Genomic DNA, 14,600 nt, shown 5'->3' on the forward strand with positions numbered 1-14,600 from the left:
AGCTATTCACCCTGAGGTCATCACAGAGGACAAGGGGGCACTCTTTACGTCCGGTGGAAAAGAATTTTAATCTCCAAACATGGAAAGGTTTCTTCACAGTGAGAGCTCAGTGGATTGCTTCAAAAAAGACCTGGATTCTTTCTTAGATACACAGAATATAACTGGATACTAACATTTATAGGTAAAGTTGATCCAGGGAATATCCGATTGCCTCTCTGCGGATCAGGAAGGAATTTTTTTCCCAGCAGGAGCAAATTGGATCATGCTTTGCTGGGGTTTTTTTGCCTTCCTCTGGATCAACTGTGGGTATAGGATTATAACTTTTTTTTTTCCTATGGTTGAACTGGGTGGACTTTTGTCTTTTTTCAGCAAGACTATGTAACTATGTATGCAAGGAAAAAAAAAAGCTGTCTGACGAAGAACAATTGTAGCGCTCAGCTCTTGTGAGAGTGAAACTAACCAACATCTCCATTTTCTCATCATCAGCAGCCAATTTCTCTCTCTGAAGTCGCTCCAGGATCACAGGGTGATTGCTAGACTTGAGATTCACAGGGATATTTTTTTCCTAAAACATAAATCATGAAGAGTTTAAGCAAATTGTAAGCAGAGAATTTCCATTACCAAAAAAGCAAGCAGAGCTTTTACATAGCTAAAACTTTATTCGTACAAAGAGGAAACCCCAAACCACAGCTGGCAAAAGAACTGAAAGCGTGTGGCATGGAATGGTCAGCCATGAGGGATGCTGGGAAGCACATCATATCCTAGCAATGGGATTAGTCCTTAGTACTAAAAAAAAAAAAAAAGTGTCCTGAAGGATTAAGGTTTATGTGTCATCTCTTGCTGGAACTACTAAGCTCCTTCAGTTGACTATAAGGCTGTCTATCCCAATAGGCAGGTTGACAACAATTGGTAATTGTGAGACAGTGGCTTAGCTGTAAGCCCGCAAAGAGAAATGCTATTACTGGAAGTATCGCAAGGTAAGACATTTTTCAAAAGACTATCAACAAAAATTTGCTTAACATTTATGCTAAAAACTTTCTCTTTTTTTTTTTTTTTTAAAGTTTGTGGCTTGACATACATGCTAAGAGAACTGCATACGGTTACTATTTTTGAAAATACATCGCACCACAACACACAGAGCTTTAACATCTATCTGTTGTTGTACACTATACTTAGGGTGTTTGTTTTTACAGTATATGTACTTTTCTGTGGAATGAAGGTAAAGTTAAAAAACAAAAACACAGCAAACATAGGCAAGGTGATGCACTGGTTCACATCCTCCTATAGTCACCTACTGTCCAATGAATCCACCCACTATATTTAGCGGTTATCAACAGGGATGTGTGAGGGGAAATCTAAAGCAAAATCATGTCAACTTAGGTTTTATAAAGTTTTGTGGAACTTTCTCAAAGTAAGCTTGCATGGGGCTAATTTGCCAGGTAAGAGGAAGGCACAGGATTCCCTTTAAGAATCAGTATGAAATCCATAAGGAGTTAACCAGCAAGGCAGCCTGTTGTATACAGGGGTGTGGAAATGTTTGAAAAAATACTTGTCCATGGACTAAATCGGTGTCCAAATCTACTTGTCCCTCATGACAATCTACTTGTCCTGATAAAAACAAAAAAACTTTTAATTAAAACCGTATTTAAATCTGAGGGGCTTTTAGGAAGGCCTGGGGCTTTTAAAAGACAAAAGGGGCTTTATGGCGACTTAAACATTTAATATTTCTAACATTGTGCTGTTTATCTCCTCCTCACCTCCCTGCCTCCAGCACTGCAGCCAAGGACTAGCAGGGAGGAGAGAGACCTTGCAGTGTAATGAGCATTGATTGGGTGCTAATCAGGAATCGGGAGTGTTGGGCTTATCCTTTTCGCTGCCAGAGCCTTTTTAGCACACATTTAAAAAATCATTTTAGGCCTGAAGATTACATAAAATCCCCAAACATCATATAGTTCCTGAAAGCAGATATCCTAGAGAATAAAATTGTGGTAGTTCCAATTTATATCACACAATCGTCTAGGAAACACAACATTTCTGTAAAAAATACTTAATTTTAGGGCACAAAACAGCAATAAAATGACCCATTTTTTTTAGTAAAATATAAAAGATGAGGTTGCACATCTGCCCGTGAAATGGAGACAAACTTTAGTACCTATATTTTCTATACCTAGATTGTACGCTCCAAGGAGCAGGGCCCTTCTATCCCTCTTGTACTGAACTGTATTGTTGCTGTATTGTCTCCCTTTATATTGTAAATTGCTGAGCAAACTGTTGGCGCTATATAAATCCTGTATAATAATACATGACGCTTTTAAAGCCCCTTATTCATCACAAGTTTAGTGTTAGAGAAGAGGTCTGGTGCTAGAAATATTGCTCTCATCCTGGCGTGCGCAGCAATATGTAACAATATGTTTCATAATTAAATTTTTCATGCGTAGGTGTCCCGGTATGTGTTTTTATGTTTGTACGTGCGTATATGTGGGGGTGGGGGTGGCCTCAATGGCTGGGGAAATCTGTCAATGGGGACCCGGAAGTGACGTCATAAGGAGGATGGCACTTTAGTGGGCTGTGTGGAAACAATCGGCGGCATCTCTGCCGCCTGAATGCTTCCACCTGACAGGTGACCCTGCAGCTTGCCCACAGCAGGGCTAAAGGTTTAAAAAACGACCTGCCCGAAACTACATGTCTCGGCGTCGGACGATACATACTGAACATTCCTGTGTATAAACTAAAAGCCATGATTGGAACAACAGCCAATTATCAGACAGACTGAGTCCGCTTACTGAGTTTAAATGCAAATCCTTTGTTTGACTAGCATGCACCTTTAAAGAAAAACTTATATCCAAACTTAAACACTCACAAAAAAAAACCTTAACATTCAAAAACAAAGAATAGCAAGGGACCTGGTGTGAGTATCTTCGCTCTATTTCATTAGGCTACCATTTACCCATTGCATTCAGCACATTACATTTTTCAGGCACGGTTCTCAGTTCTGTGGGAATTTACTCTACGATGCAGCTGTGAATTAGTAGCTTGAAGTAGCACTATACACCAGCATGATCTCTGCTAGTTTAGAGACCATGCTGTGTATGACAGCTGCAAGTCTTAGACCAACAACTGGCAAACAATCAGCATGGTCCCTGACCATGTGATTATCATGACAGCCAATCATGGTAATCACAAGCAGGATGGAGGGTTTATTTACAAACACACCTCTCTTGTAGATGGCACTGTGCCACTCTTCCTGCACAGAGGGAAAAACGTACAATGCACAAATAAAGTGTTTAATCAAACTTATTTGTAAAAAAAAAAAATGTACTATTACATTTTTGTTAGGCTATAATAAAAAAAAGAAAAAAAGCAGGGCAAAGTATTTATTAAAAAGAGTAACAAAAACAAAAAGTAAAAATGTAGGTATACGGTTAAATTTGGTCTGGGAATCTAGGCTTCAATGACCTCTGGTCACAAAGGGGTTAAGCTACAAAACCCACCGCGGCAAACCGCAGACACTGGCGCCAGCGACACTTCTGCCGCTTAAGATTACGGCCACCGAATTTGGGCTTGTCCTGGCAGAAGTCACAATCGCCACAGTCCTGTTTCCTTTGGCAGGCCTCACACGTGCCACATTTTCGGTTCTTGCGACGGCCTACCTTCTGCAGTAGAACATAGCAGGAGGGACAGTATTGATTAGGTGCTCTAAAGCTTTGACAGGCAGTTATTAACATGGAACGTAATGCATAATGCTAAATGAGCAAAAAGGAAGATGATTACATATCTGCAAGGTGAAATGAGATTGGGGGAACAAACATAACATGTAAAGGGGGTTCCCGCAGGCAGGAAAGGTTCTGCAAATAGAGGGATTATATGCATGAAGAGGTTCAGCAAGCAGAATAAAGCACAAGATAGGCTGTTAGAGACAGAGAGGGAGAAGATGCAAGCAACCAATACCACAAAATGTGCATTAATCAGGACTCTTCACCCAAAACTGATAGATGAAGTTTTAGTTATGCGGTACAGCATTTAAGCCCAACTCCAGCAGTCTCATGCTGCATTTATTCCTTTGCCTGGAGCTCTGCTTTAAATACTAGGCTAAAGAACTTCATTTCAGCAGCAAACATTTAGAGAGCTATGGTTTTCTCAATAGCCTCAAATTGAATCTGTTTGCAGGTTCACTTAATAGCCTGCACTCCCCACCACTCCGGTCACCAACTGGAGACTTGTGAAAAGTAACTTTTGATCTCCAGATCAATCTGTTGGATGCATACCCACAGCCCTCTCTGAATTCCCTTAGGTGAAGGCTAAGGCCCAATGACTGGGTGCTGTGGCACCAAGCACTGCAATGTGGTCAGAAGGGGACAGAATAACATGCTTCCCTATAACTAGACGTACCAGGTATTTCACTGAGCACTGGAAGGAAAACAGGTCAATAGAGGAGCAAAGAAAATGTAATCAGAGTTGTGATAAATGGACATAGATCCAATGGGAAAAAGAGGGTGGAATGGAACCTTCAAGCAAGTTCCAGACAACCTCGTTTTCGCAGACAGTGTAGTGTTTATCGATTTCTAGAAACAGATGACAAGTCCAGCAGACTATGCACAAAATATAAAAATCCTACGAGTCCATTCAGAATCCTACGCTCTTATTCTAATGGTTTTAGCAAGAATACAAATACTCAACACACTCAGCATACATGTTCCAAACTAAATGCGCATCTATATGCATATATCCATATGATGTACTCTATCCCACCTATATCTCAGATAGCCTCTCCTTCATATATAATTTACTGTCAGTCACTAACTGAGTGGGCGAGGATCCCTCTGATGTTAATAAAATACGTTGTATACATCCTCTAGTGGCAGTTAAACAGGTTTCTATTTAACCACAACCTCTATAGCAGTTTTCATAGTGCACAGTGAGACAATGCTCTATTACCCTAGGTGGAGTCTATCTCCATTTCCAGTGTAGATGGAAACCGGAACAAGCGGCAGGATGCCGTTCTCTGAAAGCGATGCTCGAGTCTTTTTGACTCTCTGTAATTGTATTTTAAGTCATTTTATTAAAAAAAAATACTGCACTATTCTTGGACATTTTCTCCTTATGAGATTTTATTGGGCTGGCCAAGTGGATGTTTACGGGCTTCCTAAAGGAATATACACATTTTATTCCAAGGATCATCAACCCTTTCACTGATATGCGCTAATGAGGCTGCAGTGATGGGCATTCATGGGCTGCACTGATGGACACTAATGAGGAGGCACTGGTAGGTGGCACTGATAGGCATTGACAGGCATCACTGATGGGCACTGAAAGGCAGCACTGATACATGGCACTGATATATGGCACTGACTGGCAGCACTGATAGGTGGCACTGACTGGCACTGATATATGGCACTGACTGGCAGCACTGATAGATGGCACTGACTGGCACTGATGGGTGACACTGAAAGGCAGCTCCGATGGGCACTGATATGTGACATTGATGTGCACTGGTAGGCACGGATATGTGGCATTGATGTGGCACTGATGGGCACTGGCACGAGGCACTGATGGACACTGACAGGTGGCACTGCTGGGGTTACACTGATCATCAGGGCACACTGAGCATCAATGCCCTGATGATCAGTGTACATGTCCCCTCAGCGGAAAGCCAATTACCGACTCTCCTCTCGAGCTGTCAGCGTGACAGCTCGAGAGGAGAGAAATGCCGATAACCGGCATTTCCCTCTTTACATGTGATCAGCTGTGATTGGACACAGCTGATCACATGACCGAGCCGACATCTTTGGCTCTTTCCGTGATCGGTGATCCACTGTGTCCGAGGGACACAGCGCACCGCCGATAGCCGCGCTGCGCGCTTCCTGAGCCGCGCATGTGCGGTGAGAATGGGAGGACGCCATATGACGTCCTCCCAGAACGAGACAACCACCTTGCGTCCATCATATTACTATATGGCGGGCGGGAGGTGGTTTAGCACGTTATGAACTATAAGATTTATTGGTCTCTAATTGAGGTGAGCGGCCACTCTGGATGGTGGTGAAGCACTATCCAATTTATAGCTGAAATTAGAGGACTAGTAAGAAGTCACAGTGATATACAGTAATATTGTTGTGCTTTGTAATATTGGGACTTTAATATGTTTGACTTATGATTGATCACTTATATAAAATTACACTGGATTAATTTTGTAGATTTTGTGGCACCTTAATATATTATTGTTATAATTTATACTATTTTTATTGATTTTTCATGTAGGTAGTCAAGGTATACTATGGGCAGCAAAACACTGATTCACTTAAACATGGTATTATTTTCTTCTCCCTTAGCACTGCGCCTGGGCCACTGTTTGTTGGGGTCACTCCCAGACCCTGACAGTGATAAAAACATGACGATTTTCCTTTGGAAGAATTTATTTGCTGCACGCAAACTTGTAGCTAACACTAAATGCACCCCATACCCACTTAGCTCACCGAATGAGATGCAGAAGTTAATTCTACCCTATCCCTTAAGAAACTTGTATATGGACATAGGGGTTGTCCAGATAAATATAAGAAAATATGGACTAGGTGGCTGCAGGCCCCAAACACATGTACTTGATTGATACTGAATATAAATAAGAGTTTCTACCTGGGAGTTTGTCTTGAAAAACTAAAATGCTTAAAATCCACAGCATGTATTTTGTCCTTTTCATTATAGAGGAAATATTTTTGTGCTTATTTGTACCATATGTTGTTGTAATTGTGGGGCCCTCCGAAACTGAAGGCATGAAACGCCACTGCTTAAACAGTGTACGTACACAGCTACATCTTTGACAATGTTGATTTTTTGTAATACACCTAACAGTACCAACGATCAATTATTAGCTGATGTTTGACTTTTGTTCTATTGCTAGACCATGTATGCTACAGTTATTGTACTGTATTTAATAGGGATGCACCGAAATTTCGGCCGCCAAAACATAACGGCTGAAAATAGCCAGCCAGAAGAAAAAAAAAAGCCAGCAATTGCATTTAAAAACAATGCCGTTTTTTAAATGTAATTACTGGCTTTTTTTCCCTTTACTATAGCTCAGAGAAGAAGCTGTCATTCTTGGAGGGCTAAAGGAAACAAAGGGGCTGGGTCACGCAGTGACATTACCCAGTGACCCTTAGTTTCCTTTAGCTCCAGGGAAAGTGACAGCTCATTCTCTGAGCTATAGTGAAGAAAAAAGCCGGTAATTACATTTAAAAACAGTCACGGACATATAGTGACAGCCAATGAGGGAGCCTTTCTGTAAACACTGCTCCTCTCCTGCCTCCTCCTTGCACACACTGCCCCCCTCCCCCCTACAAAGAGGACCTGCTGGTCCCCTATGTGATGGAAATAAAATCGTTAAAGTTAAAAAAAATAAAAATATACATTAAAGTAGAAAAAAATACAAAAAAAACAAAAAACAAACAATTGGAGCCTCCCCACCCCCTCATACGCAGCCATTTGTTTGTTTTGTTTTGATTCAGGTACTTATATAGCGCTGTCAATTTACGCAGCGCTTTACACATATATATTGAACATTCACATCAGTCCCTAACCCTCAAGGGGTGTACAATCTAAGGTCCCTAACTTACATTCATACATACACATACTAGGGCCAATTTAGACAGGATCCAATTAACCTGCCAGCATGTCTTTGGAGTGTGGAAGGAAACCGGAGTACCCGGACGAAACCCACGCAAGCACAGGGAGAACATGCAAACTCCATGCAGGAGGCGCCATGGTCGGGAATCGAACCCATGACCCATTTACTGCAAGGCAGATGTGCTAACCACTAAGCCACTGTGCCGCCCAACATTTCGGTTCAGTTTTTGGCCACGTGCACTCTGAATTTTCAGTATCGGTTTCAGCACCAGAATTTTCATTTCGGTGCACCACTAGTATTTTTTTTCAATAAACGTGTTCTTTTGTTAAAGAAAAAAATTTAAATTAAAATATTGCCTTATTTTGATGTGGGAACACATTGGGTGGGAACGTAAATTTCTTTTCTCACTTGTTTGGAGGATTCTAGGCAGCGCATGAGTGTTTTTTTGAGTATCTTTAAGTCTTAACACAGGCCCATCTGGTCATGAAAGTCATCAAAAACAAAAAAATAGCTAGCATGGGACTAAGGCGTCTCAAAAGATCAGCCACAGGAAGCCTTGCTACCAGATACATCCCAAATACTATAGGTCTTAAAGATATTCTAAATCAGGGCTTGAAAAAGCCGCTCGCCAAATGCGAGGAGAAATTCCTCTATGACGAGCGGCTGCGAGCACAGATGAAGAAGCATGGAGCGGCTTATGCGCTCCAAGCCTCATTGTGAAGCCAAGTTTCGGTTTACAACTTTCAGTTTCCGTGGCATCGCCATTACAGTGGCAGCGCCGCTGAGGGGACACATGCAGGAGATGTCCGCTCTCCTACGCTGAGAGGAGACACCCTCTCCACCGCCTTGGGGGACACGAGGCCCGCTCTCCACCGCCTTGGGGGACACGAGGCCCGCTCTCCACCGCCTTGGGGGACACGAGTAAGGTTTGTGCCTGGCTAGTAGGTCTGGACTCGAAATTTTAACCCCTGTTCTAAATCATACAAAAACCCCATAACTTACAAAAGTCAGGGGTAAAGAAGAAAATAAGCAGACTATCAAGTGAACACAAGTTACTTTGCCTTAAAGGACAAAATAGAGGTTTCAATTATAGCAGCTTAAAGCGGAGTTCCAGCTGAATAAAAAAAAAAAAAAATTTTAAATTACAGCCACTCACCTGTCCCTCGGTCCAGTAGTGTCCTCAACACCACTGGTTTCACCGGCCGCCTCCTCTCCCTGGCATCTTCAGTGTGGGCACCCGGCTGTGACAGCTAGCGACTTCACAGCCGGGTGCCAACTGCGCATGCGAGAGTAGCAGAGCGCTTTGTGAATGGTCCCGCAGTCCTCTGGGATCTGTCACGTCACAAAAGACTATGGGGGGGGGGGGACGACGACAACGTCTGCTTCCGATGGCACCGGAAGCGGGTACCTGTCAAATTCGGGTACCCGCTCCGGGGTGGGGGCAAAGCCTTAAATTGGACCTTCCCCTTTTGGGTGGATCTCATTCAGAGATTTCTGTGGATTAATGACACAGCTTTGTGAGTGGAGCCATGTGCAGCTGGGTCAAAAGAGCCGTCAGGAAGAAGGAACTGTAAGGGGTGGGTTGGAGAGGAAGGCCGGTTTAGGGTGTGGCTTGGCACCATGTTACATACTAAATATGGGTATAAAATCTAAGCAGGTATAAAAAGTGGACTTGGCATTTAACACTACTTTAAAGAGTATCTAAAAACACATTGTCAACTGATGGGTCTAGTTACTTATACAATCAAGAGAAACTTCTTTGCGCCTTCTTTTCAGCTCACAGGAAATTACACCACGTTTCTAGCAAGATCGACAGGTATTTTCTGTACTTGGTAAAAATGTTCTTGGCATGAAAAGTGAAAAATAATGCAGCCACCTCATATTCATAAGCTGCAATATATACATTTTGGGGGTTAGATACCTTTTAAGCTTCTAAAATCTGCTAACAGTTGGCTTGTTGGTGTCAAAAAGCTTCTTTAAGCTTCCTAAATGCTTGCTTTTTAACATAGTAAAGATGCTCTTTATTCTACTCTTTACAAACAAATGCATTTGGCTTCCTTCCAGAAAATATGAGTGTTAAGGGAACTTGTCCTTGAAATGCATAATGTAGCAAAAAAGTGAGACTATGGGTAAACAAATTGAAGACTTTGGAATGCTTGAAATCAAGAACTTAGTAAGCACCTAAAAGAAAGAAGAAGGATGACATGCATAAAAGTTTACAAGGAAAAAAAAAAAAACCTCATACTGCATGCACAGGAGGGTGGGAAGCATGCAATTAAGCAAGTCAAACACGCAGAAAGGCTCTACAAGTAGAAATAGATTCTCTGTAATTAAATGCAAGCATGGTAAAATACAGGGCAAGGTTCTGCAGACAGTTAACCAATGGAGTAAATGGATGCAGCAGAACACGGACAAAGATTTTGTAATATGGTAAGCATACTGGAAGCTCAGCAACTACAAGTCAAACAGCATAACAAAGAATAGGAGTAAGTTATCACACAGCCCAAAAAAAATAATAGGATGTTATTTTCTGCTAGATGATACAAACAACCCAAAAAATACAACTAGAATAATAAGTCAATCACAACATCAACAGGATAGGCCAGAGAACAGCCAAGGTCCCCAACAAGAATAAGTCAAGCATCACAGCACTGACCTTCGGTTTCTTCCTTTCAGTTTTTCCCTTCACCTTTTTACAATAGGACTTTTTCTAAGATTAGGAAAAGAGAAAAGGCAAACGTTGCACAAGCCACAATTAAAGACACACTGTCATCTTGCCCAAGTAGAGCAGAGCCTTTTGTAAAAGCCCCCCTTGTCACAGCTTATTCCCCTTAGCAGTGCTCTCTTACAGCTCAAAAGGAGCACAAATGCATGGAAAGAGATCTTGTGCTCCCTCATACCCTGGAGCATAGAGTATTGTCGATGGCAAGCAGAAGTGCTGGTAAGGCAAATTAGAAATCGTGCAAGTGGGCCCCTTACAAAGGCACAGTCACTTAGCCCAAGGTGACAGTATCTTTAAGCTGGTTAGACACAGACCGAGATCTACAAATGCACTACCCATGCATGCAGTTTAGAAGAGAAACAGAGCAGGGCTATCCAATTCCATCCTTGAGGGCCACCTTCCTTCCAATTGTAAAGGGAACTTGTAATAGATTCCTAGATTGTAAGCTCGAAAGAGCAGGGCCCTCGAACCCCTCGTGTAGTGTATTGTTGCTGTCTTGTCTCATGTTCTGTCCCCCTTGCTACTGTACAGCGCTGAGCATACCCTTTGGCGCTATTTAAATACTGTATAATAAGAATAATAATAGCAATGAAATAAAAGGTGTTTTCCACTTTCATCTACACGTGACCCCCACTAATCAGCTTAATGCAACTTAGAGGACACTTTTTTCCATTATTGAACATTTCATGAATATGTTCACATAAAAAAAAAAATTATATGTTTTTAAAACGTAACTAAACCTACTGATTTAATGGTTTCCCAAAGCTGTTACTTCAAGGTATGCCTCTGGCAATAACAGTTACAGTTGCTATTGTGCTCTCAACTGAACTTTCAGGTCTCAAATGGCTGGTGTCATAGCTGATCACACATACAGCACCATGGTAAGTGCAGATCTAAACAAAGGCTAAAGATGGTAGCTTCCTCAGCCATAAAGGATAAGCTGGTCTGGGCCAACTTTAAAGACTTCATACTAGAATCAAACATTTCACAAGGCTTCTTCCGCTCCCTCCCATTGGTGACTGGATATTGTTTAGGTTGCTTTAAAGAGAACCTTTATTTTTTTTTTTTTTATTCACTTTTATGTCAAATTTTTAAAACCACTGCCAAAACTACAAGATCCAGAGCTGTCTTGACTGACAACCCACAACAGCTCTGGTGGTTATTGACTTGCAACTTCTAAAGCAAGCGGGCAACTGCACTACTTGCTTGAACAGTTTCTTTTACCAAGTGAGGAATCTAATTTAAATTACATACCACAACAGAGTGGTGTTTTGTTTTTTTTTTTAAAGTGAAATTGTGTTCAGTGGGTTAGGGAGCTAACACATCATGCCAGATTTTTAAAACTGTATAAAACATACAACCATTTAAATATATATTTATATTAGAAAAAACATGGTAAAGCAACTGCTGTAATACCTGAAATGCTATGCATTTTTATAAAGGCATTTTCATTCAAAGTTGCAAGACTTTTTATCCACAAGATGATTTAGGAGTTATTACACATCTGGTGATCGCAATTTTGTACCCATTGTTCCCGGGGAAGAGGATTTTAAGGTCCAAATAGAAAGCTGCATTTCACATTAAATTCATCATGCTATGCTTAACACCAGCTGAGCCATTTGACTCCTCTACTTTCGACCCTGGACTCCTAGGGTGTTTGGCATGTGTCAGGAACATGCCCAGAGCTCCATTCTGACACCCTTGTACAAGAGAATGTTGGCTTTTTAAGAAAGAAAAAAAAAATGCAGCTCCTGTGTCAGAATTTTGCTGATAGTGATGGCTTCAGGGGACTGACCAACTACTGAATGGGATTTCCACTTCTAAGATCCAAAAAAAAAATCTCTTTCAAAAACATGGAGTTCATAAAGACAAAATGAAGTCCAAAAGCCTTAATCAGTGGCCTTCAAAGATTAGAGTTGGACAGCAGACAGACAAATTATCCTATACAGGGTCTAGACAAAGCCTATATACACCCAAGCTGTACAGCTGGACTATATGATAGTAAGATTAATAGTAAAAAGGGAAACTACCCAAGTCAGACAGTGTACAGAGAAGTTTCACTAACCTTCTGCTTAGCGGGAAGACTGCTCCCGTCCCGTTCTGACATTAATCTCCATTTCTATAACAGATAAGGATGTTGGAGGCACGATGTTAGTGAAATGACTAAACTGCAGATAGGATTTTGTACAAGGGAACCAAGACAGACAAAGAAACAAAATCCTATTCACAATGTCAGTATTGAAAGTAACTGTAAGAAATGTATATTTATTGTACATTACATATATACATTCAAAGTGAAAGTATCTATAATCAAAACTTTTGTTTCCTTTTAGTTGTGAATAGAATGTAGAAAGCTTATGTCCTGTTAGGTTTTACTGCTCTCCAAGGTTGTGTTCGAGATTTCCCCTCACTTCCTGGAGATAACTCTTTTACCAGATAGGAAGTGAAGGAAACGCTCCAATGAAGCCTCCAATTACAGGGGAACCGGACAGGTGTTTTAATCCTTCCCAACTCTGTTTAAAACAACATTTTTAATAAATGTGGCTATAAATACGCTGTAAACTACTTGCATATCCTTAACAAAATGCAAAAGCATTAAAGCAAGCTCCAACTAACCTATGTAGCCGTAGACAGTGAAGTGAAATATATCTGGGATCAGTGGGTTTTCAGGAGCTCTTTCACACAGACATGAATTCTAGAGCAGTCTTTATATGTGCATTAATGCACCTAGAGTGTTAATAAGTGTTTTGAATGTTCTGCACAGATGTCACATCAGTTAACGCTCCTAAAATGCCCAATTAGATATTTTTGTATTTTTTATTCTTTTGCGAAGGCTAAAATGAGAAATAATGCAGCATGTTCTACTTTTTTTCTGCACCGGAAACTGACTGCACTAGTGTGAACTAGGGCCATTGGAATACATGGAAAACACTGTGCATGCATTTTTGATGCAGAAAAAAAGCACATTGAACTGCACCTCGTGTGAACTAGCCCTTAAGGCTTGCGTGAAAAAGCCCTATCAGCTTACATGCATCTGCTTTTTGTTTAAATTAGAAGACTGGCAGGCTGTCAAGTCCTTGCTGTCAGAGAAAATAAACTGAGCTATAATATCAATGTCCCTGATGTGAACTTTGAAGAAACATTTCCTTACAATTCATACAGCTACAGAGGTGATTGGGAGCTTGTTTGAAAGTGTTTCCCAGGGCTTGTCCAGAATAGGTAAATGCTTTAATGTGCATAGCCCTGGCACAGGTTCACTCTGAACATTCTTTAAAACGTGTGTTTAAATTATTGTCCTTACATGTCTATTAAAAAATCTCATGTATTTTTAAAAACAGCTGTCTTTAAATGATTTTACCTAACAAAACAGATTTTTTTTAATACGGGTGAAGGTCGTACCTTTGAAAGGCCAAGTCCACCTTTAGAAAAAAGAAAAAGCCCAATGTGCACTGTTATTTATTTGTATAGGAGTCTCCAAAGCATTGCACCCGCATTCAGTAGATTGTGGGTGTAAAGCCAGCTCCTGCTCACTTTTCCTCCAGGTCTCTGTCTGTAACGAGGTAAGGTCTTTTAGTTGGAGAACTGGAAGTGTCAATGGACTTCAAGTGGAATGATTACAGCACTTGTGTTCCACTAAGACCTAATTGTCCATCTGCTGCAGTGGCAGGCAGGACTTGTAGTTCATTCATTGGCAGAGTTCTGTGAATGATTGGTGCCACAGTGTGGTCTAAGAGTTGGGGTGTTCCATTTGCATTATGTTACACACGAACTACAAGTGTACCATGGTTAAAATGGGTGGTATTCATATTTAATATGATTTGAATTCCTATTTTAATTACCAATTAAGCTGTGCATATATAATATCTCAATTCCTACTGAGTCCCGGCACAATATTTCTTGATATCCCTACATCAACCTGTTTTCCTTCAGTCAACGATCTTACATTGCCGTTTAACTAGGTTACTAGATTTTGCTGATACAAGGCATATTTGGTCTATTGTAGCCCTAATTAAGGGGACCTTCAGATCCTGAAACACAATGGATTTAAAACAGACACTGTGGACAGTATATCAGGACTCCTAGACTTGTCTGGCACTCTTCTTCTTGTATTTTGATCTATTGGACAACAAAGCTTTCACATTCAAAAAACAACTTTATTGAGAAATTAGGTGCAATGTACACATATAGCACACAAGTCTGTACGGAATTAACATATAAGCCAATTGAGCATGTTCGTAAACTGACTGAAGAGAATAAAATGGA

General features: G+C 40.9%; 1 protein-coding gene across 6 annotated transcripts in view; it reads right to left on the reverse strand.

Annotated features, from left to right (window-relative positions):
* LOC149463604 (methyl-CpG-binding domain protein 1-like) overlaps positions 1-14,600 on the reverse strand; it is a 71,817-nt gene that overhangs the window by 14,015 nt on the left and 43,202 nt on the right. For 3 of the 6 annotated variants that reach the window (XM_089675178.1, XM_089675177.1, XM_089675180.1), the window contains 4 exons: positions 12,403-12,456; positions 10,272-10,325; positions 3,492-3,653; positions 461-565 (listed from right to left, as the gene is read on the reverse strand). In XM_089675178.1, the coding sequence (XP_089531304.1) occupies positions 461-565; positions 3,492-3,653; positions 10,272-10,325; positions 12,403-12,456 (375 nt within the window). The remainder of the gene's footprint in view (positions 1-460; positions 566-3,491; positions 3,654-10,271; positions 10,326-12,402; positions 12,457-14,600) is intronic. The other 3 variants (XM_089675179.1, XM_089675181.1, XM_089675182.1) reach the window with 3 other exon arrangements.

This window comes from Staurois parvus, unplaced genomic scaffold (genome assembly GCF_062004578.1).
Source record: "Staurois parvus isolate SC_StPar_1 unplaced genomic scaffold, SC_StPar_1.0 ptg000154l, whole genome shotgun sequence".
In the NCBI taxonomy this organism is placed as follows: Eukaryota; Metazoa; Chordata; class Amphibia; order Anura; family Ranidae; genus Staurois; species Staurois parvus.